Source organism: Heptranchias perlo, chromosome 4, assembly GCF_035084215.1.
Source record: "Heptranchias perlo isolate sHepPer1 chromosome 4, sHepPer1.hap1, whole genome shotgun sequence".
Lineage (NCBI taxonomy): Eukaryota > Metazoa > Chordata > Chondrichthyes > Hexanchiformes > Hexanchidae > Heptranchias > Heptranchias perlo.
This window is the reverse complement of record NC_090328.1, coordinates 101,844,928-101,870,196: the sequence shown is the minus strand read 5'-3', so window position 1 is coordinate 101,870,196 and position 25,269 is coordinate 101,844,928. Positions and strand designations below refer to the sequence as shown.

The window sequence follows — 25,269 nt, the reverse complement described above, 5'->3', positions numbered from 1 at the left end:
TATTACCCTGACTCTCCTATCGAAGCTCACCCTCTATTACCCTAACTCTCCTATCGAAGCCCACCCTCTATTACCCTGACTCTCCTATCGAAGCCCACCCTCTATTACCCTGACTCTCCTATCGAAGCCCACCCTCTATTACCCTAACTCTCCCATCGAAGCCCACCCTCTATTACCCTAACTCTCCTATCGAAGCCCACCCTCGATTACCCTAACTCTCCCATCGAAGCTCACCCTCTATTACCCTGACTCTCCTATCGAAGCTCACTATTACCCTAACTCTCCTATCGAAGCTCACCCTCTATTACCCTAACTCTCCCATCGAAGCCCACCCTCTATTACCCTAACTCTCCTATCGAAGCCCACCCTCTATTACCCTAACTCTCCTATCGAAGCCCACCCTCTATTACCCTAACTCTCCTATCGAAGCCCACTCTCTATTACCCTAACTCTCCCATCGAAGCCCACCCTCGATTACCCTAACTCTCCCATCGAAGCCCACCCTCTATTACCCTGACTCTCCTATCGAAGCTCACTATTACCCTAACTCTCCTATCAAAGCTCACCCTCGATTACCCTAACTCTCCCATCGAAGCTCACCCTCTATTACCCTGACTCTCCTATCGAAGCCCACCCCTCTATTACCCTAACTCTCCTATCGAAGCTCACCCTCTATTACCCTAACTCTCCCATCAAAGCCCACCCTCTATTACCCTAACTCTCCTATCGAAGCCCACTCTCTATTACCCTAACTCTCCCATCGAAGCCCACCCTCTATTACCCTAACTCTCCCATCGAAGCCCACCCTCTATTACCCTAACTCTCCTATCGAAGCTCACCCTCTATTACCCTAACTCTCCTATCGAAGCTCACCCTCTATTACCCTAACTCTCCCATCGAAGCTCACCCTCTATTACCCTAACTCTCCCATCGAAGCCCACCCTCTATTACCCTAACTCCCCCATCGAAGCTCACCCTCTATTACCCTAACTCTCCTATCGAAGCCCACCCTCTATTACCCTAACTCCCCCATCGAAGCTCACCCTCTATTACCCTAACTCTCCTATCGAAGCCCACCCTCTATTACCCTAACTCCCCCATCGAAGCTCACCTTCCATTACCTTAACTCTCCTATCGAAGCCCACCCTCTATTACCCTGACTCTCCTATCGAAGCTCACCCTCTATTACCCTAACTCTCCTATCGAAGCCCACCCTCTATTACCCTAACTCTCCCATCGAAGCTCACCCTCTATTACCCTAACTCTCCCATCGAAGCTCACCCTCTATTACCCTAACTCTCCCATCGAAGCTCACCCTCTATTACCTTAACTCTCCCATCGAAGCTCACCCTCTATTACCCTAACTCTCCTATCGAAGCTCACCCTCTATTACCCTAACTCTCCTATCGAAGCCCACTCTCTATTACCCTAACTCTCCTATCGAAGCCCACCCTCTATTACCCTAACTCTCCCATCGAAGCTCACCCTCTATTACCCTAACTCTCCTATCGAAGCTCACCCTCTATTACCCTAACTCTCCTATCGAAGCCCACTCTCTATTACCCTAACTCTCCTATCGAAGCTCACCCTCTATTACCCTAACTCTCCTATCGAAGCCCACCCTCTATTACCCTAACTCTCCCATCGAAGCTCACCCTCTATTACCCTAACTCTCCCATCGAAGCTCACCCTCTATTACCCTAACTCTCCCATCGAAGCTCACCCTCTATTACCTTAACTCTCCCATCGAAGCTCACCCTCTATTACCCTAACTCTCCTATCGAAGCCCACCCCTCTATTACCCTAACTCTCCCATCGAAGCTCACCCCTCTATTACCCTAACTCTCCCATCGAAGCTCACCCTCTATTACCTTAACTCTCCTATCGAAGCCCACCCTCTATTACCCTAACTCTCCTATCGAAGCTCACCCTCTATTACCCTAACTCTCCTATCGAAGCTCACCCTCTATTACCCTAACTCTCCTATCGAAGCTCACCCTCTATTACCCTAACTCTCCTATCGAAGCTCACCCTCTATTACCCTAACTCTCCTATCGAAGCTCACCCTCTATTACCCTAACTCTCCTATCGAAGCTCACCCTCTATTACCCTAACTCTTCTATCAAAGCTCACCCTCTATTACCCTAACTCCCCCATCGAAGCTCACCCCTCTATTACCCTAACTCTCCTATCGAAGCTCACCCTCTATCACCCTAACTCTCCTATCGAAGCCCACCCCTCTATTACCCTAACTCTCCCATCGAAGCTCACCCTCTATTACCATAACTCTCCCATCGAAGCTCACCCTCTATTACCCTAACTCTCCTATCGAAGCTCACTATTACCCTAACTCTCCCATCGAAGCTCACCCTCTATTACCTTCACTCTCCTATCGAAGCCCACCCCTCTATTACCCTAACTCTCCCATCGAAGCTCACCCTCTATTACCCTAACTCTCCTATCGAAGCCCACTCTCTATTACCCTAACTCTCCCATCGAAGCTCACCCTCTATTACCCTGACTCTCCTATCGAAGCCCACCCCTCTATTACCCTAACTCTCCCATCGAAGCTCACCCTCTATTACCCTAACTCCCCCATCGAAGCTCACCCTCTATTACCCTAACTCTCCCATCGAAGCTCACCCTCTATTACCCTAACTCCCCCATCGAAGCTCACCCTCTATTACCCTAACTCTCCCATCGAAGCTCACCCTCTATTACCCTAACTCTCCCATCGAAGCCCACCCTCTATTACCCTAACTCTCCTATCAAAGCTCACCCCTCTATTACCCTAACTCTCCCATCGAAGCTCACCCTCTATTACCCTAACTCCCCCATCGAAGCCCACCCTCTAATACCCTAACTCTCCCATCGAAGCTCACCCTCTATTACCCTAACTCTCCTATCAAAGCTCACCTTCTATTACCCTAACTCTTCTATCGAAGCCCACCCCTCTATTACCCTAACTCTCCTATCAAAGCTCACCTTCTATTACCCTAACTCCCCCATCGAAGCTCACCCTCTATTACCCTAACTCTCCTATCAAAGCTCACCTTCTATTACCCTAACTCCCCCATCGAAGCTCACCCTCTATTACCCTAACTCTCCTATCAAATCTCACCTTCTATTACCCTAACTCCCCCATCGAAGCTCACCTTCTATTACCCTAACTCTTCTATCGAAGCTCACCCTCTATTACCCTAACTCTCCTATCAAAGCTCACCTTCTATTACCCTAACTCTCCCATCGAAGCTCACCCTCTATTACCCTAACTCTCCTATCAAAGCTCACCCTCTATTACCCTAACTCTCCTATCGAAGCTCACCCTCTATTACCCTAACTCTCCCATCGAAGCTCACCCTCTATTACCCTAACTCCCCCATCGAAGCCCACCCTCTATTACCCTAACTCCCCCATCGAAGCTCACCCTCTATTACCCTAACTCTCCTATCGAAGCCCACCCTCTATTACGCTAACTCTCCTATCGAAGCTCACCCCTCTATTACCCTAACTCTCCCATCGAAGCTCACCCTCTATTACCCTAACTCCCCCATCGAAGCCCACCCTCTATTACCCTAACTCTCCCATCGAAGCTCATCCGTCTATTACCCTAACTCTCCCATCGAAGCTCACCCTCTATTACCCTAACTCTCCCATCGAAGCTCACCCTCTATTACCCTAACTCTCCCATCGAAGCTCACCCTCTATTACCCTAACTCTCCTATCGAAGCCCACCCTCTATTACCCTAACTCTCCTATTGAAGCTCACCCTCGATTACCCTAACTCTCCCATCGAAGCCCACCCTCTATTACCCTAACTCTCCTATCGAAGCTCACCCTCTATTACCCTAACTCTCCTATTGAAGCTCACCCTCGATTACCCTAACTCTCCCATCGAAGCCCACCCTCTATTACCCTAACTCTCCTATCGAAGCTCACCCTCTATTACCCTAACTCTCCTATCGAAGCCCACCCTCTATTACCCTAACTCTCCCATCGAAGCCCACCCTCTATTACCCTAACTCTCCTATCGAAGCTCACCCTCTATTACCCTGACTCTCCCATCGAAGCCCACCCTCTATTACCCTAACTCCCCCATCGAAGCTCACCTTCCATTACCTTAACTCTCCTATCGAAGCCCACCCTCTATTACCCTGACTCTCCTATCGAAGCTCACCCTCTATTACCCTAACTCTCCTATCGAAGCCCACTCTCTATTACCCTAACTCTCCTATCGAAGCCCACCCTCTATTACCCTAACTCTCCTATCGAAGCCCACCCCTCTATTACCCTAACTCTCCTATCGAAGCCCACCCTCTATTACCCTAACTCTCCCATCGAAGCTCACCGTCTATTACCCTAACTCTCCCATCGAAGCTCACCGTCTATTACCCTAACTCTCCTATCGAAGCTCACCCTCTATTACCCTAACTCTCCCATCGAAGCTCACCCTCTATTACCCTAACTCTCCTATCGAAGCCCACCCCTCTATTACCCTAACTCCCCCATCGAAGCTCACCCGTCTATTACCCTAACTCCCCCATCGAAGCCCACCCTCTATTACCCTAACTCTCCCATCAAAGCTCACCGTCTATTACCCTAACTCTCCCATCGAAGCCCACCCTCTATTACCCTAACTCTCCCATCAAAGCTCACCCTCTATTACCCTAACTCTCCTATCGAAGCTCACCCTCTATTACCCTAACTCTCCTATCGAAGCTCACCCTCTATTACCCTAACTCTCCTATCGAAGCCCACCCCTCTATTACCCTAACTCCCCCATCGAAGCTCACCCGTCTATTACCCTAACTCTCCTATCGAAGCTCACCCTCTATTACCCTAACTCTCCCATCGAAGCCCACCCTCTATTACCCTAACTCTCCTGTCAAAGCTCACCCTCTATTACCCTAACTCTCCCATCGAAGCTCACCCTCTATTACCCTAACTCCCCCATCGAAGCTCACCCTCTATTACCCTAACTCTCCCATCGAAGCTCACCCTCTATTACCCTAACTCTCCCATCGAAGCTCACCCTCTATTACCCTAACTCTCCCAGCGAAGCCCACCCTCTATTACCCTAACTCTCCTATCAAAGCTCACCCCTCTATTACCCTAACTCTCCCATCGAAGCTCACCCTCTATTACCCTAACTCCCCCATCGAAGCCCACCCTCTATTACCCTAACTCTCCCATCGAAGCTCACCCTCTATTACCCTAACTCTCCTATCAAAGCTCACCTTCTATTACCCTAACTCTTCTATCGAAGCCCACCCCTCTATTACCCTAACTCTCCTATCAAAGCTCACCTTCTATTACCCTAACTCTTCTATCGAAGCTCACCCTCTATTACCCTAACTCTCCTATCAAAGCTCACCTTCTATTACCCTAACTCTCCCATCGAAGCTCACCCTCTATTACCCTAACTCTCCTATCAAAGCTCACCCTCTATTACCCTAACTCTCCTATCGAAGCTCACCCTCTATTACCCTAACTCTCCCATCGAAGCTCACCCTCTATTACCCTAACTCCCCCATCGAAGCCCACCCTCTATTACCCTAACTCCCCCATCGAAGCTCACCCTCTATTACCCTAACTCTCCTATCGAAGCCCACCCTCTATTACCCTAACTCTCCTATCGAAGCCCACCCTCTATTACCCTAACTCTCCCATCGAAGCTCACCCTCTATTACCCTAACTCTCCTATCGAAGCTCACCCTCTATTACCCTAACTCTCCTATCGAAGCTCACCCTCTATTACCCTAACTCTCCTATCGAAGCCCACCCTCTATTACCCTAACTCCCCCATCGAAGCTCATCCGTCTATTACCCTAACTCTCCCATCGAAGCTCACCCTCTATTACCCTAACTCTCCCATCGAAGCTCACCCTCTATTACCCTAACTCTCCTATCGAAGCTCACCCTCTATTACCCTAACTCTCCTATCGAAGCTCACCTTCTATTACCCTAACTCTCCTATCGAAGCTCACCTTCTATTACCCTAACTCCCCCATCGAAGCTCACCCTCTATTACCCTAACTCTCCTATCAAAGCTCACCTTCTATTACCCTAACTCCCCCATCGAAGCTCACCCTCTATTACCCTAACTCTCCTATCAAAGCTCACCTTCTATTACCCTAACTCCCCCATCGAAGCTCACCTTCTATTACCCTAACTCTTCTATCGAAGCTCACCCTCTATTACCCTAACTCTCCTATCAAAGCTCACCTTCTATTACCCTAACTCTCCCATCGAAGCTCACCCTCTATTACCCTAACTCTCCTATCAAAGCTCACCTTCTATTACCCTAACTCTCCCATCGAAGCTCACCCTCTATTACCCTAACTCTCCTATCAAAGCTCACCCTCTATTACCCTAACTCTCCTATCGAAGCTCACCCTCTATTACCCTAACTCTCCCATCGAAGCTCACCCTCTATTACCCTAACTCCCCCATCGAAGCCCACCCTCTATTACCCTAACTCCCCCATCGAAGCTCACCCTCTATTACCCTAACTCTCCCATCGAAGCCCACCCTCTATTACCCTAACTCTCCTATCGAAGCTCACCCCTCTATTACCCTAACTCTCCCATCGAAGCTCACCCTCTATTACCCTAACTCCCCCATCGAAGCCCACCCTCTATTACCCTAACTCTCCTATCGAAGCCCACCCCTCTATTACCCTAACTCTCCTATCGAAGCTCACCCTCTATTACCCTAACTCTCCTATCGAAGCCCACCCTCTATTACCCTAACTCTCCTATCGAAGCTCACCCCTCTATTACCCTAACTCTCCCATCGAAGCTCACCCTCTATTACCCTAACTCTCCCATCGAAGCTCACCCCTCTATTACCCTAACTCCCCCATCGAAGCCCACCCTCTATTACCCTAACTCTCCCATCGAAGCTCATCCGTCTATTACCCTAACTCTCCCATCGAAGCTCACCCTCTATTACCCTAACTCTCCCATCGAAGCTCACCCTCTATTACCCTAACTCTCCCATCGAAGCTCACCCTCTATTACCCTAACTCTCCTATCGAAGCCCACCCTCTATTACCCTAACTCTCCTATTGAAGCTCACCCTCGATTACCCTAACTCTCCCATCGAAGCCACCCTCTATTACCCTAACTCTCCTATCGAAGCTCACCCTCTATTACCCTAACTCTCCTATTGAAGCTCACCCTCGATTACCCTAACTCTCCCATCGAAGCTCACCCTCTATTACCCTAACTCTCCTATCGAAGCTCACCCTCTATTACCCTAACTCTCCTATCGAAGCCCACCCTCTATTACCCTAACTCTCCCATCGAAGCCCACCCTCTATTACCCTAACTCTCCTATCGAAGCTCACCCTCTATTACCCTGACTCTCCCATCGAAGCTCACCCTCTATTACCCTAACTCTCCTATCGAAGCTCACCCTCTATTACCCTAACTCTCCCATCGAAGCTCACCCTCGATTACCCTAACTCTCCCATCGAAGCCCACCCTCTATTACCCTAACTCCCCCATCGAAGCTCACCCTCTATTACCCTAACTCTCCTATCGAAGCTCACCTTCCATTACCTTAACTCTCCTATCGAAGCCCACCCTCTATTACCCTGACTCTCCTATCGAAGCTCACCCTCTATTACCCTAACTCTCCTATCGAAGCCCACTCTCTCTTACCCTAACTCTCCTATCGAAGCCCACCCTCTATTACCCTAACTCTCCTATCGAAGCCCACCCCTCTATTACCCTAACTCTCCTATCGAAGCCCACCCTCTATTACCCTAACTCTCCCATCGAAGCTCACCGTCTATTACCCTAACTCTCCCATCGAAGCTCACCGTCTATTACCCTAACTCTCCTATCGAAGCTCACCCTCTATTACCCTAACTCTCCCATCGAAGCTCACCCTCTATTACCCTAACTCTCCTATCGAAGCCCACCCCTCTATTACCCTAACTCCCCCATCGAAGCTCACCCGTCTGTTACCCTAACTCCCCCATCGAAGCCCACCCTCTATTACCCTAACTCTCCCATCGAAGCTCACCGTCTATTACCCTAACTCTCCCATCGAAGCTCACCCTCTATTACCCTAACTCTCCTATCGAAGCTCACCCTCTATTACCCTAACTCTCCTATCGAAGCTCACCCTCTATTACCCTAACTCTCCTATCGAAGCCCACCCCTCTATTACCCTAACTCCCCCATCGAAGCTCACCCGTCTATTACCCTAACTCTCCTATCGAAGCTCACCCTCTATTACCCTAACTCTCCTGTCAAAGCTCACCCTCTATTACCCTAACTCTCCCATCGAAGCTCACCCTCTATTACCCTAACTCCCCCATCGAAGCTCACCCTCTATTACCCTAACTCTCCCATCGAAGCTCACCCTCTATTACCCTAACTCTCCCATCGAAGCTCACCCTCTATTACCCTAACTCTCCCATCGAAGCCCACCCTCTATTACCCTAACTCTCCTATCAAAGCTCACCCCTCTATTACCCTAACTCTCCCATCGAAGCTCACCCTCTATTACCCTAACTCCCCCATCGAAGCCCACCCTCTATTACCCTAACTCTCCCATCGAAGCTCACCCTCTATTACCCTAACTCTCCTATCAAAGCTCACCTTCTATTACCCTAACTCTTCTAACGAAGCCCACCCCTCTATTACCCTAACTCTCCTATCAAAGCTCACCTTCTATTACCCTAACTCTCCCATCGAAGCTCACCCTCTATTACCCTAACTCTCCTATCAAAGCTCGCCTTCTATTACCCTAACTCCCCCATCGAAGCTCACCCTCTATTACCCTAACTCTCCTATCGAAGCCCACCTTCTATTACCCTAACTCCCCCATCGAAGCTCACCCTCTATTATCCTAACTCTCCTATCAAAGCTCACCTTCTATTACCCTAACTCTTCTATCGAAGCTCACCCTCTATTACCCTAACTCTCCTATCAAAGCTCACCTTCTATTACCCTAACTCTCCCATCGAAGCTCACCCTCTATTACCCTAACTCTCCTATAAAAGCTCACCTTCTATTACCCTAACTCTCCCATCGAAGCTCACCCTCTATTACCCTAACTCTCCTATCAAAGCTCACCCTCTATTACCCTAACTCTCCTATCGAAGCTCACCCTCTATTACCCTAACTCTCCCATCGAAGCTCACCCTCTATTACCCTAACTCCCCCATCGAAGCCCACCCTCTATTACCCTAACTCCCCCATCGAAGCTCACCCTCTATTACCCTAACTCTCCTATCGAAGCCCACCCTCTATTACCCTAACTCTCCTATCGAAGCCCACCCTCTATTACCCTAACTCCCCCATCGAAGCTCACCCGTCTGTTACCCTAACTCCCCCATCGAAGCCCACCCTCTATTACCCTAACTCTCCCATCGAAGCTCACCGTCTATTACCCTAACTCTCCCATCGAAGCTCACCCTCTATTACCCTAACTCTCCTATCGAAGCTCACCCTCTATTACCCTAACTCTCCTATCGAAGCTCACCCTCTATTACCCTAACTCTCCTATCGAAGCCCACCCCTCTATTACCCTAACTCCCCCATCGAAGCTCACCCGTCTATTACCCTAACTCTCCTATCGAAGCTCACCCTCTATTACCCTAACTCTCCTGTCAAAGCTCACCCTCTATTACCCTAACTCTCCCATCGAAGCTCACCCTCTATTACCCTAACTCCCCCATCGAAGCTCACCCTCTATTACCCTAACTCTCCCATCGAAGCTCACCCTCTATTACCCTAACTCTCCCATCGAAGCTCACCCTCTATTACCCTAACTCTCCCATCGAAGCCCACCCTCTATTACCCTAACTCTCCTATCAAAGCTCACCCCTCTATTACCCTAACTCTCCCATCGAAGCTCACCCTCTATTACCCTAACTCCCCCATCGAAGCCCACCCTCTATTACCCTAACTCTCCCATCGAAGCTCAACCTCTATTACCCTAACTCTCCTATCAAAGCTCACCTTCTATTACCCTAACTCTTCTATCGAAGCCCACCCCTCTATTACCCTAACTCTCCTATCAAAGCTCACCTTCTATTACCCTAACTCTCCCATCGAAGCTCACCCTCTATTACCCTAACTCTCCTATCAAAGCTCACCTTCTATTACCCTAACTCCCCCATCGAAGCTCACCCTCTATTACCCTAACTCTCCTATCAAAGCTCACCTTCTATTACCCTAACTCTTCTATCGAAGCTCACCCTCTATTACCCTAACTCTCCTATCAAAGCTCACCTTCTATTACCCTAACTCTCCCATCGAAGCTCACCCTCTATTACCCTAACTCTCCTATCAAAGCTCACCTTCTATTACCCTAACTCTCCCATCGAAGCTCACCCTCTATTACCCTAACTCTCCTATCAAAGCTCACCCTCTATTACCCTAACTCTCCTATCGAAGCTCACCCTCTATTACCCTAACTCTCCCATCGAAGCTCACCCTCTATTACCCTAACTCCCCCATCGAAGCCCACCCTCTATTACCCTAACTCCCCCATCGAAGCTCACCCTCTATTACCCTAACTCTCCTATCGAAGCCCACCCTCTATTACCCTAACTCTCCTATCGAAGCCCACCCTCTATTACCCTAACTCTCCCATCGAAGCTCATCCGTCTATTACCCTAACTCTCCCATCGAAGCTCACCCTCTATTACCCTAACTCTCCCATCGAAGCTCACCCTCTATTACCCTAACTCTCCCATCGAAGCTCACCCTCTATTACCCTAACTCTCCTATCGAAGCCCACCCTCTATTACCCTAACTCTCCTATTGAAGCTCACCCTCGATTACCCTAACTCTCCCATCGAAGCCCACCCTCTATTACCCTAACTCTCCTATCGAAGCTCACCCTCTATTACCCTAACTCTCCTATTGAAGCTCACCCTCGATTACCCTAACTCTCCCATCGAAGCCCACCCTCTATTACCCTAACTCTCCTATCGAAGCTCACCCTCTATTACCCTAACTCTCCTATCGAAGCCCACCCTCTATTACCCTAACTCTCCCATCGAAGCCCACCCTCTATTACCCTAACTCTCCTATCGAAGCTCACCCTCTATTACCCTGACTCTCCCATCGAAGCCCACCCTCTATTACCCTAACTCCCCCATCGAAGCTCACCCTCTATTACCCTAACTCTCCTATCGAAGCTCACCCTCTATTACCCTAACTCTCCCATCGAAGCTCACCCTCGATTACCCTAACTCTCCCATCGAAGCCCACCCTCTATTACCCTAACTCCCCCATCGAAGCTCACCCTCTATTACCCTAACTCTCCTATCGAAGCTCACCTTCCATTACCTTAACTCTCCTATCGAAGCCCACCCTCTATTACCCTGACTCTCCTATCGAAGCTCACCCTCTATTACCCTAACTCTCCTATCGAAGCCCACTCTCTATTACCCTAACTCTCCTATCGAAGCCCACCCTCTATTACCCTAACTCTCCTATCGAAGCCCACCCCTCTATTACCCTAACTCTCCTATCGAAGCCCACCCTCTATTACCCTAACTCTCCCATCGAAGCTCACCGTCTATTACCCTAACTCTCCCATCGAAGCTCACCGTCTATTATCCTAACTCTCCTATCGAAGCTCACCCTCTATTACCCTAACTCTCCCATCGAAGCTCACCCTCTATTACCCTAACTCTCCTATCGAAGCCCACCCCTCTATTACCCTAACTCCCCCATCGAAGCTCACCCGTCTATTACCCTAACTCCCCCATCGAAGCTCACCCTCGATTACCCTAACTCTCCCATCGAAGCCCACCCTCTATTACCCTAACTCCCCCATCGAAGCTCACCCTCTATTACCCTAACTCTCCTATCGAAGCTCACCTTCCATTACCTTAACTCTCCTATCGAAGCCCACCCTCTATTACCCTGACTCTCCTATCGAAGCTCACCCTCTATTACCCTAACTCTCCTATCGAAGCCCACTCTCTATTACCCTAACTCTCCTATCGAAGCCCACCCTCTATTACCCTAACTCTCCTATCGAAGCCCACCCCTCTATTACCCTAACTCTCCTATCGAAGCCCACCCTCTATTACCCTAACTCTCCCATCGAAGCTCACCGTCTATTACCCTAACTCTCCCATCGAAGCTCACCGTCTATTATCCTAACTCTCCTATCGAAGCTCACCCTCTATTACCCTAACTCTCCCATCGAAGCTCACCCTCTATTACCCTAACTCTCCTATCGAAGCCCACCCCTCTATTACCCTAACTCCCCCATCGAAGCTCACCCGTCTATTACCCTAACTCCCCCATCGAAGCCCACCCTCTATTACCCTAACTCTCCCATCGAAGCTCACCGTCTATTACCCTAACTCTCCCATCGAAGCTCACCCTCTATTACCCTAACTCTCCTATCGAAGCCCACCCCTCTATTACCCTAACTCCCCCATCGAAGCTCACCCGTCTATTACCCTAACTCTCCTATCGAAGCTCACCCTCTATTACCCTAACTCTCCTGTCAAAGCTCACCCTCTATTACCCTAACTCTCCCATCGAAGCTCACCCTCTATTACCCTAACTCTCCCATCGAAGCTCACCCTCTATTACCCTGACTCTCCTATCAAAGCTCACCCTCTATTACCCTAACTCTCCCATCGAAGCTCACCCTCTATTACCCTAACTCTCCCATCGAAGCTCACCCTCTATTACCCTAACTCTCCTGTCAAAGCTCACCCTCTATTACCCTAACTCTCCCATCGAAGCCCACCCTCTATCACCCTAACTCTCCTTTCGAAGCTCAGTCCTTTAATATCCAAACTCTCCCATTGAAGTTCATCTCTCCAGTAACTTAACTACTATTGAAGGCTCATCTCTCTCATGGCCTACCTACTATTGAACTAATCCCTCTACTACCCTAACTGACCTTAAGCCCCTTAATTCACCCATTGAATCACATTCTTCAGGTACCCTACTCTCTTAGAGTTTCATAATTTATGACTGAGTAAAAAGGTTTTTATTATGTCTGTTTTAAGACCATTGCTCACTATATAAATGTATATTTATGTCCTCACCCTTCCTTTTCTGGCCTATTTTGAAATAATATTGAGGGAGTACCTTCTCCATCCATTTAATATTTTTATACCTTCGTATCTTTAGTTTAGTGTTTCTCAAGTCAAGCAATTTAACAAAATTCTGGCATAACTTTGTTGAGAACAGAAAATGAGATCCTGTGGTAACTTTTGTGGTATGTGTTGCTATCCATTTTTGCACACAAACATCTTCATTTTACTTCTCAGCTGTCAAGAACCAGGCTACAGGCCACTACATTCTGAATGGCAAGGGGGACGAAGCCAAGACAAAGGTTTTTATTGAAGAGGGCATAGAGTGGGAATACACCTTGAAGGATGATATCGAAACTCTTCATACAGATGGTCCTTTGCATGATGCTGTTGTGGTCCTGGTGAGCGATTCTTCTCTCATCTTATTCAGCGCTTGTACATTTTAGATGAGAGAGGATTAATTAGTAATCTTATAATAAAGGATTCTCTGGGGAAGAGTGATCATCATTTCATATTAAGTTTGAGAGTGATGTAGTTAAGTCCGAAACTAGGGTCTTTAATTTAAACAAGGGCAATTATGTAGGTACGAGGGGCGAGTTGGCTAAGGTAGATTGGGAAATTAGACTAAAAGATATGACGGTACATAAGCAATGGCAAACATTTAAAGAAATAATTCATAATTCCCAATGAATATATTCCTTGAGGAATAAAAACTCCACAGGAGAAGTGATCCAACCGTGGCTAACAAGAGATTAAAAGAAGAGGCTTACAATGTTGCCAAAAGAATAGTAAGCTTGAGGATTGGGAGGGTTTTAGAAATCAGCAAAGGATAACCAAGAAATTGATAAAGAGGGAGAAAATTAAATATGAGAGTAAACTAGCAAGAAATATAAAAACAGATTGTAAGAGCTTCTACAAGTACATAAAAAGAAAGAGATTAGTGAAAGTAAACGTGGGTCCCTTAGAGGCAGCGACAGGAGAAATTATAATGAGGAATAAGGAAATGGCAGAGACTTTAAACAAATATTTTATATCTGTCTTCATAGTAGAAAATACAAAAAACAAATAATAGTGGGGAACCAATCTAATGAGAGGGAGAGACTTAAAGTAATTAAGATTAGTAAAGAAAAAGTTTTGTAAAATTAATGGGACTAAAAGCTGACAAATCCCATGGACCTGATGGCCTACACTCTAGAGTTTTAAAAGAGGTGGCTGCAGAGATAGTGGATACATTGGTTTTGATCTTCCAGAATTCCCTAGATTCTAGAACGGTCCCCGTGGATTGTAAGTTGGCAAATCTAACCCCGCTATTCAAAAAAGGAGGGAGAGAGGCTAACTGGCCTCTAGTTCCCTGTTTTCTGACATCAGTAGTAGGGAAAATGCTAGAATATATTATTAAGGAAGTATGAACGGGGCACTTAGAAAATTGGCCCTCCTCCAATTGAGTATTTTTACTTTAGAATGGTTGATGTCCTTTTCCATAGTTATTCTAAACCTATGATACTGTGATCGCTCTTCACTAAATGTTCCCCCACTGACACTTGCTCCACTTGGCCCGTCTCATTCCCCAGAACCAAATCCAGCAATGCCGCCTTCCTCGTTGGGCTGGACACATACTGGTCAAGAAAGCTCTCCTGAACACACTTCAAAAATTCCTCCCCCTCTTTGCCCCTTATGTTATTACTATCCCAGTGTATATTGGGATCGTTGAAGTCCCCCGTTATCACTATATGGCTTTTGCACCTCTCTGTAATTTCCCTGAAAATTTGCTCCTCTATATCCACCCTACTAGTTGGTGGCCTATAGAATACACCCAGTAGTGTAATGGCATCTCCATTGTTTCTTAACTCTAACCAAATAGATTCTGTCCTTGACCCCTCCAGGACATCCTCTCTCTCCAGCAATATTCTCCTTAATCATTACTGCCACCACCCACCCCTTTCTTTCCTTCCCTATCTTTCCTGAACACCTTGTATCCAGGAATATTTTGTACCCAATCCTGCCCTTTTTTGAGCCAGGTCTTCATTATCGCACAACATCATATTCCCATGTGGCTACTTGTGTCTGCAGCTCACCAACCTTGTTTACCACGCTTCGTGCATTTACACACATGCACTGCAAACCAGTCTTAGATTTTCTTGTACTCTCCTTTAGTCTGATCACACCTAATACTGTACTATTTCTTATTCAAGTGCTATCTTTCTCTCCCAATCCTTTGTGCACCTTGTTTCTACTTTCCAACAATACATTAGGTAGCCATCCCCGTGCCAAATTAGTTTAACCCCCCCACAGCACTAGCGAAACTCCCCGCGAGGACATTGGTCCCAGCTCCATTGAGGTGCAACCCTTCTGGCCTGTACAAGTCCCACCTCCCCCAGATCTGGTCCCAATGCCCCAGGAATCTAAAGCCCTCCCGGCTGCACCATCTCTCCAGCCACGCATTCATCTGCTCTATCCTCCTATTTCTATATTCCCAAGCTCATGGCACAGGGATTAATCTAAACTACTTTAGAGGCCCTGCTTGTTAATCTCTTTCCTAACTCCTTAAAATCTGCCTGCAGGACCTCATCCCTCTTTCTACCTATGTCGTTGGTACTGATATGGACCACGACTCCTGGCTAGTCTCCCTCCCCTCCAGAATGTTCTGCAGCCGCTCAGTGACATCTTTGACTCTGGCACCAGGGAGGCAACATACCATCCTGGTATCACGTCGCAGAAACGCCTATCTTTTCCCCTAACTGTAGAATCCCCTGTCACTATTGCTCTCCTGACCTTTCTTCTCCCCCCACCCCGTACAGCTGAGCCACCCATGGTGCTGTGGTCTTGGCTGTGGCTGCACTCCCAGAGGAACCAATCAGTATTTGGAACTGAATACTGGCTAGAGAGTATGATGCCCTCAGGGCCCTCCTGCACTACCTACCTGGTTCTCTTTGTCTGTCTGCCGGTCACCAGTCCCTCTCTGCTTGCACTCTCTTAAGCTGCGGAATGACCACCTCCAGAAACGTGCTATCCATGTAGATCTCAGCCTTGCGGATGCACTGCAGTGACGCTAACTGCTGCTCAAACTCTGGAGCTCGAGCACCTCCAGCTGACGACATTTCCTGCACTTGTGGTTGTCCAGGACATGGGAAGCGTCCTGGAGTTTGCACATGGCACAAGATGTGCATTCCACGGGACTGAGGAGCCCTGCCATGCTTCTATTTATTAGATTATTAACTAAACTTAACAGAAATAAAATAAATGATACCTGAGCATAGAGGTTTAAATTATGAGGAGAGGTTCCATAAACTTAGCTTGTATTCCTTGAATACAGAAGACTGAGGGGTGATCTGATTAAGTTGTTTAAAATGTTAAAAGGATCTGATAGGGCAGATACAGGGAAACTATTTCCTCTGGTGGGGGAATCAAGAAAGAGGGGAAATGATCTTAAAATTAGAGCTAGGCCATTCAGCAGTGAAATCAGGAAGCACTTTTCACACAAAGGGTAGTAGAAACCTGGAACTCTCCCCCAAAAGGCTGTGGATGCTGGGTCAATTGGAGCTTTCAAGACTGAGATCGAAAGATTTTTGTTTAGTAAGGATAGCGAGGGATATTGAGCTAAATGGGGTAAATAGAGTTGAGGTACGAATCAGCCATGATCTAATTGAATGGCAGAGGAGGTTTGAGGGGCTGATTGGATTACTCCCGTTCCTATGTTCCTATGAGACATGAGGCGACAGGTGCAGGAAGGGATTACCTGGAGGCTGGCTACGCAAACACTCACTCTTATAATCAGGGCTCAGTGCCCACCCTGAGCGGGTTGCAGAAAGGTAAGTAGCTGCTGAACATCCACACCTCGGACTGTTGGAACCGCTGTTCATTGGGACACGGTGTGTGCGCATGTTGTGGTCGAGAATGTGGGCAATATACTCACACACTTTATGGATGAGTTTTATTGTTTGCGGTGCTACTCATGAGGAGCTCCCCATACCTGCTACCCACCTAGCCAGAGCTCAATACCTGCGCTTTTCAATTGTTAATGACCAACTAGTGGTAAGGTAAGCAATGCTCCTGATGAGATCAAGATGGGTTAATAATTGACTGCTAGCACGGATTTATTAAAGGCAAATCGTGTTTGACTAACTTGATTGAGTTCTTTGATGAAGTATCGGAGAGGGTTGACGAGGGTAGTGCGGTTGATGTGTATATGAGCTTTAAAAAGGCGTTTTTTAAAGTACCACGTATTAGACTTGTTAACAAAATTGAAGCCCATGGGATTAAAGGGGCAGTGGCAGCATAGATAGGTAATTGGTTAAGGGACAGATAGCAGAGAGTAGTGGTGAACGATTGTTTTTCGGACCTGAGGGAAGTGTGCAGTGGTGTCCCCAGGGGTCGGTATTAAGACCGCTTCTCTTTTTGATATATATTAATGACCTGGACTTGCGTATACAGGACATAATTTCAAATTATGCAGATGACAAAAAACTCAGAAATGTAGTAAACAGTGAGGAGGATAGTAACAGACTACTAGAGGACATAGACAGACTGGTGAAATGGGAAGACACATGGCAGATGAAATTTAATGCAGAGCAGTGTGAAGCGATGCATTTTGGTAGGAAGAATGAGGATAGACAATATAAATTAAATGGTACAATTTTAAAAAGGGTGCAAGAACAGAGAGGCCTGGGATGTATGTGCACAAATCTTTGAAGGTGGCAGGACAAGTTGAGAAAGCTGTTAAAAAAGCATGGGATCCTTGGCTTTATAAATAGAGGCATAGAGTACAAAAGCAAGAAAAGTTTAAGGGGAAAAGTCATAATAGGTTTTATTAGAGTAATTAAGGAGAAACTGTTTCCAATGGCAGAAGGGTCAGTAACCAAAGGGCACAGATTTAAGGTATTTGGTAAAAGAACCAGAGGCGAGATGAAGAGACTTTTTTTTAAGCACCAAATTGTTATGATCTGGAATGCACTGCCTGAAATGGTGGTGGAAGCAGATTCAATAATAATTTTCAAAAGGGAATTGGATAAATACTTGAAGGGGAAAAATTTGCAGGGCTATGGGGAAAGGGCAGGAGAATGAGATTAATTGGATAGCTCTTTCAATGAGCCAGCACAGGCACGATGGGCCAAATGGCCTCTTTCTGCGCTGTATCATTCCATTATTCAATGAAGATGGCTCCAAGATGACACGCTCGATGATGGAAGTTTGCAACCAAGTCAAACTGGGGCAGACTCAGTATATTGATAGCTGAACCATACAGGTCCAAGGTGCTCCAGGTTTACTGTTAATAATTGACCAGTCAGTCTGGCTCACTAATGGAACTTGGAGAGGTGGACCTGTCACTGGAGGCTACTTTCTTCCCACTCAGCTCCAAATAATCCAGCGAGCCTAACCCCTACCTGGTAGGGCAGTCCTGACTGGATAAGCATTGTGAAGCTCTGTGCAGTCTTGGCTCTGCTAACTTGTGCTTAAGCTCTCTGGGCAAAGCTAAGTGAGGTCCGTGCACTCTCTATCGGGCGGATCGAATCTCTACCTGTGTAGATTTCTCAATGATAAAAACAGAAAATGCTGGAAACACTCAGCAGGTCAGGCAGCATCTTTGGAGAGAGCAACAGAGTTAACATTTCAGGTCAATGACTTTTTATCAGAACTGGAAGATGTTAGAGATGAACAGCTTTTAAGCAGGGAAAAGAGGGGCAGGAAAAGAACAAATTGGAAGGTCTGTGAGAGGGTGGAGGGCAGGAGTGATTAAATGACAAAAGGGATGACAAATGGCAAGGCAAAAGGAGGTGATAATGAGACAAGCGTAGAAACAAAATATTTCCCAGTAGCTTGGTTTGGAGACTCTTAAACACAGTGATGAGTTTCCATGTGTCAGACCAAAAAAATGCCAATCGCTGGAGCTGTTCAGATGTGGCATCTTCAGCGATCCACGACACAGAGTGGTGGCTTTCTAACTCTCGCTTTTAAACCTTCTACTTATTTCAGATTATCCCTCGGAATAATAGCACAAAATCTAGTCTCACCTATAACTACATTATTCATGAGGACTCCTTGCCAACCATCAGCAATAATAATGTGCTTCCAGAGGATGTTGACGCATTTGAATGGGCTTTGAAGAGCTGGTCCCAGTGTTCCAAACCGTGCGGTGGAGGTAATTCTGTCTGAATATATAGTAAAACGTGAATATCTGCTTTACCAGGGGTTTGTACTTCGATGATATTTAACCGCAGCAAAAAAACATTTAGTGCTTGCTGTTAACCATTTAGTGCTTGCTGTTAACCATTTAGTGCTTGCTGTTAACCATTTAGTGCTTGCTGTGCTAACCACAGTGTCAGCAGTGGCACGGTGGGAAATACTCTCGCTTGAGTCAGAAGGTGAGAGTATTTCCCTTCAAAAGTAATTCATTTGGTAATGCGCTTTGGGACATCCTGGGGTCATGAAAGGTTTAATATAAATGCAAATTTTTCTTTCTTTCATGGCAGTTTGAGAATTTGAATTCAATTTTAAAAATCCGGGAAAAAAAAGCTGGTAACAATAAAAGCGACCATGAAGCTGTTAGATTGTCATAAAAATCCAACTGGTTCCCTAATGCCCATTAGGGAAGGAAAACCGCTGTCCTTACCCGGTCTGACCTATATGAGACTCTAGTCCGACACCAAAGTGTTTGACACTTCATTGCCCCCTGAAGTGGCCTAGCAAGCTACTCAGTTGTATCAAACTGCTACCCAGCGGTTCAAAAAGAGGGCCCACCACCACCTTCTCAGGGCATCTAGGGATGGGCAATAAATGTCAAACTTGGCAGCGACACTCACATCCTGAGAATGAATAAATGAGAAGGGGGTGAAGGATGCAGCAAGTTACTTTGTACAGTTGTGTGTATATATAATACAACAGTGCAAGTTGTGTCTAGCTCGGAAAAGTAACTAAACTTTTGTTATTAGGTTTTCAGTACACAAAATACGGATGCCGCAGGAAAACGGACAATAAAATGGTTCATCGTAGCTACTGTGATACAGATAAAAAGCCAAAACCCATTCGCAGAATGTGTAACCTGCAGGAATGTACACTGCCTGTGTAAGTACCAATTATTGCTACAACTAGTGAAATGATATTCTCCTTCGTACTAATGGTTCCCCTTGGCACTAATAGTTCTCTGGGCACTAATAGTTCTGCTGGGCACTAACGGTTCCCTTGGTCTAACGGTTCCCTTGGTCTAACGGTTTCCCTTGGTGCTAATGATTCTCCCTGGCACTAACGGTTCTCCCTGGCACTAACGGTTCTCCCTGGCACTAATCATTCCCCTTGGCACTAACGGTTCCCCTGGGCACTAACGGTTCTCCCTAGCACTAACGGTTCACCATGGCAATAACGCTTCCCCTTGGCACTAACAGTTCCCCTGGGCATTAACGGTTCTCCCTGACACTAACAGTTCCCCTGGGCACTAACGGTTCACCCTGGCACGAATGGTTCACCGTGGCACTAACGGTTCTCCCTAGCACTAACGGTTCACCTTGGCACCAGCAGTTCCCCTGGGCACTAACGGTTCTCCCTGGCACTAACCTTTCTCCCTGGCACTAATGGTTCCCCATGGCACTAATGGTTCCCCATGGCACTAACCTTTCTCCTTGGCACTAACCTTTCTCCCTGGCACTAATGGTTCCCCTGGGCACTATCGGTTCTCCCTGGCACTAACCTTTCTTCCTGGCACTAACCTTTCTCCCTGGCACTAATGGTTCCCCATGGCACTAACGGTTTTCCTTAGCACTAATCTTTCCCTGTGGCACTAATGGTTCTCCTTGGCACTACTGATTCCCCATGGCATTACCACTGAAGGTGGCTTCTAAAGCATTGATAATTTTCCAGTTTTTGTTGGAATGCTGTGGAGACAAAGGCCAGTGCGAAACAACTCTGAGGTTTTCAATAACTGTTCATCACTAATTAAAATTCTTTACAACCCATTTCCTCTCAAATGTGGCTGAAATCCCGCCCACAGTTGGCATGAGCCATTGGAACCGCAACAAACAAACTTCCCTTTGTGCAGTGTGACCAATACTTTGTCATAGGGCCTGAGTTCCCAGCCTTCGCTGTCTACTGCAGCAGTCAAACATCTGGCCTATACCCAGAAATTTCTGAAGGGCCGCTCCGCTGGTGGAAGAGTGGTGGAGCAGACCCTAAGCCCACACGAACGGACCCCGAGTCTGCCCAAATCAATAGGATCGTTCTAAATCCCTGGGGACAGAATCGTTTCCATGGACAGGGTGGGAGACCAATGCCTGCAAGGGAGCATCAGTTGCTGTGAGGGGTTAGGGCCATTCAGAAGAGCGCAGTGGAGCTCACGCCAGCTGTCAGCGTAGCTAGGAACTCTCCCAGACCATCCCTCTGATGTGGGAAAGAGTGGGAGGGGTGGAGGAGTGGCTTCCCTTGCTAGAGAAATTGCAGCATTGAAAAAACGGGATGGAATCCTGCCGGAATTGGGTTCCACCCCAAATTGTGGTCGCTGGAGGTCGACCTGCCTATTGATCCAAGCTGGAATTTTGGGCCCATTTCATACAACATAACGAGGAGGAGGTCCTGCTAAGAGAATATCAGAAGTTAGGAACTAAATTAAAAAGCAAGATCTCACAGGTGGTAATCTCAGGATTACTACCCGAGCCACGTGCTAATTGGCATAGGGATAAACAGACCAGGAAGGTGAACGCGTGGCTGAAAGACTGGCACCAGTACTGGGACAAGAAGGAGCTGTACCGTTGGGACAGGCGTCACCTGAACCGGAATGAGACCAGTGTCCTAGCGGAATGGATAAATAGGGCTGTCAGTGGGACTTTAAACTAGTAAGATGGGGGGGGGTGGGATCTGGGAAGATAACATAAGTCTGAAGAAAAAATAAATAGGAAATGAGAGTAAAAGTCTGACCAACTTAAGGTAACATAATCGGTCAGGGAACAAATATAATTATAAGTTCAAAATGACTCTTAAAACAAAGTGAGGGGAACAATTACTAAAAACACATTAAATTGCCTGTACAGCAAAGTACACAGCATCTGAAACAAAATGGGGGAAATGGAGGCAATATTTCATAGCGAGGAGCCAGATGAGGTAGGGATAACTGAAACATGGTTACATAAAGAACAGGACTGGCAGTTAAATATTGCAGAATGTAACATATTTAGAAAGGATAGGGAAGGAAGAAGAGGGGGTGGGGTAGCGGTACTATTTAGAGACACCATAATGGCAATAGAAAATGGGACATAGGTAACATTAAGATAGAAACAGAATCCATATGGATTTAAATAAAGGATAAGAAGGAATCGATCGTGTTAATAGTATATTCTACAGACCACCTAATAGTGGAAGGGAAGTCCAGGATAAAATATGTAGACAAATCTATGAAATGAGTAAAAAACATTGAATAATAATCATGGGAGATTTCAACTACCCCCAAATAAACTGGCAAGAAGAGGTAGGGAAAGGGGAAAAGGGAATGGAGTTTTAACAGTGTGTACAGGACTCCTTTCTTACCCAGTATGTGAGAAGCTCAACCAGAGAGGAATCACTGCTGGATCTAGTAATGGGAAATAAACCAGAACAGATAAGGGAAGTAAGTGTAGAGGAATATCTAGGCAATAGCGATCATAACATAATAAAATAATGATTGAGAAAGATATAAGTAAGACAAAGACCAAAGTAATAGATCGAAAAAGGCTAATTTTGAGGGGATGAGAATGGAACTGGGGCAGGTAAACTGGAAAAGAATTTTGGATAATATTCAAAACAGTGATCAATAGAGTTCAGGAGAAATATATTCCTCTAAAAAGCAAGAACAAACTAGCCAGTAATGAAACACCATGGATGAATAAAGAGATAAGGGTAAAATTAAAACTAAAGAGAAAGGCATACTCTAAGTACATAGATAATAAAGGAGAGGCTGACAAAAGGGAATACGAAGACATTAGGATAGAAGTCAAAAAAACAAGTAGGAAAGCAAAGAGAATCTAAAAGATTAAATTATCAAGGAATATAAAAAGAAATAGTAAAGAATTCTACAGACACATAAATAACAAAAGAAAAATCAGAATAGGGATAGGGCCACTAAGGGATGCATAGGATAAACTCACAGGTAACGTTGGTAGTAGGAAAGATGATGGAATCTTTACTCAAAGATGTAATAGAAATATATCTAGAGAATGAAAATATAATAAACAATAGTCAGGATTTCAGAAGGGAAAATCATGCTTGACCAACCTTATTGAATTTTTTGAAGAAGTAACAGAAAGAGTAGACAAGGGTAATGGAGTAGATGTAATATATTTGGAATTTCAAAAGGCCTTCAATAAGGTACCACATAGTAGACTCATGGCTAAGGTCAGAGCGTATGGAGTCAGGGAACAGGTAGCAGAATGGATAGCAAGTTGGCTGCAAAACAGAAAACAGAGATTAGGGGTTAAGGGTAGCTACACAGACTGGCAAAAGATGGGAAGTGGTGTTCCACAGGGATCGGTGCTGGGACCAATGTTGTTCACAATTTACATTAACGACTTGGATTCAAGAATCGGAAGTACAATTTCAAAATTTGCAGATGACACCAAATTTGGGGGGTGTAGTTAATACAAAGGAAGAATGTGTCAAAATGCAAGAGGACATTAATAAACTTGCAGAATGGGCATGTAATTGGCAAATGAATTTCAATATAGATAAGTGTGAGGTGGTGCATTTTGGTAGGAAGAATAAGGGGTCCACATACTACTTGGATAATAAGAGTCTAAACAGGATAAAGGAGCAAAGGGATCTGGGTTACAGATATACAAATCACTACAAGTAGCCACACAGGTTTATAAGGCCATAAAAAAGGCAAATCAAGCACCAGGGTTCATTTCTGCAGGGATAGAATTGAAAAATGAAGACATTATGTTAAACTTGTATAGGACTCTGGTTAGACCACACTTGGAGTATTGTGCACAGTTCTGGTCTGCATATTATAGAAAGAGGTTCTGGAGAAGGTGCAAAAAAGATTTCACAAGGATGATACCAGAACTGAGAGGATATCCTTATCAGGAAAGGCTGAACAGACTGGGGCTCTTTTCTCGAGAAAAGAGAAGGCTGAGGGGTGTCCTAATAGAGGTCTTTAAGGTAATGATAGGGTTTGGTAGGGTAGACGTAGAGTAAATGTTTCCACTTGTGGGGGAATCCATAACTAGAGGTCATAAATATAAAATAATCACTAATAAATTCAATAGGGAATTCAGCAGAAACTTCTTTACTCAAAGAGTGGTAAGAATGTGGAACTTGCTACCACAAGGAGTAGTTGAGGCAAATAGCATAGATGCATTTAAGGGGAAGCTAGATAAGCACATGGGGGAGAAAGGAATAGAAGGGTATCCTTATAGGGTTAGATGAAGTAGGGAGGGATGTGCTGTAGTTTCGATGTAACTCGATGTAACCCAACTGATGAGTAACTCACTGATTCCTGCTCCGAGCAAAATCCAGGTCCCAAATTCCCAGCGATCTGAAAGTATTTCTGTAGGTTTGTGGTCTGGTAGCAGTATGTAGTACTGTCACTGGTCCAAAATATCTGAGGTCATTTCTACCTCATTCTCTCTTCTGTCAGAGCCAAGATTTTAGCTTTTGTTCCTTGTTTATTTGAGGGATCATCATCCTTGTTTCATTACTCAGGAAATAGTTGGGGCATGTAATAAGGGAACAGCTATAATTATGGGGGATTTTAACTATCATATTAACTAGACAAATCAAATTGGGCAGGGCAGCCTTGAGGAAGAGTTTATTGAGTGTATTAGGGATGGATTTCGTGAGCAGTATTTAACTGATCCTACAAGGGGGCAAGCAACCTTGGACCTGGTCCTGTGTAATGAGCCAGGATTAATTAATAATGGCCTAGTTAAGGATCCCCTTGGAATGAGTGACCATAACATGGTTACATTCCATATCCAATTAGAGGGTGAGAAGGTTGGTTCTCAAACAAGCGTACTGAGCTTGAATAAAGGAGACTATGATGGTATGAGAGCGGAATTGATTAAAGTGGACTGGGAAAATAGATTAAAGGGTAAGACGGTACATGAGCAGTGGTGTTCATTTAAGGAGTTATTTTACAACTTTCAAAAAAAAATATTCCACTGAGGAAAAAAGGGTGTAAAAGAAATGACAGCCATCCGTGGCTAAGTAAAGAAATTAAGGATAGTATCCAACTAAAAGCAAGGACATATAAGGTAGCCAAACTTAGTGGGATGATAGAA

General features: G+C 45.9%; 1 protein-coding gene across 2 annotated transcripts in view; it reads left to right on the top strand.

Moving 5' to 3' along the window:
* LOC137321156 (A disintegrin and metalloproteinase with thrombospondin motifs 3-like) overlaps positions 1–25,269 on the top strand; it is a 299,698-nt gene that overhangs the window by 252,561 nt on the left and 21,868 nt on the right. For both annotated transcript variants that reach the window (XR_010962726.1, XM_067983405.1), the window contains exons 17-19: positions 13,274–13,437; positions 19,007–19,172; positions 19,963–20,095. Coding sequence is in view for 1 of the 2 variants with exons in the window: in XM_067983405.1 (XP_067839506.1) it covers positions 13,274–13,437; positions 19,007–19,172; positions 19,963–20,095 (463 nt within the window). In the remaining variant the exon portion in view is untranslated. The remainder of the gene's footprint in view (positions 1–13,273; positions 13,438–19,006; positions 19,173–19,962; positions 20,096–25,269) is intronic.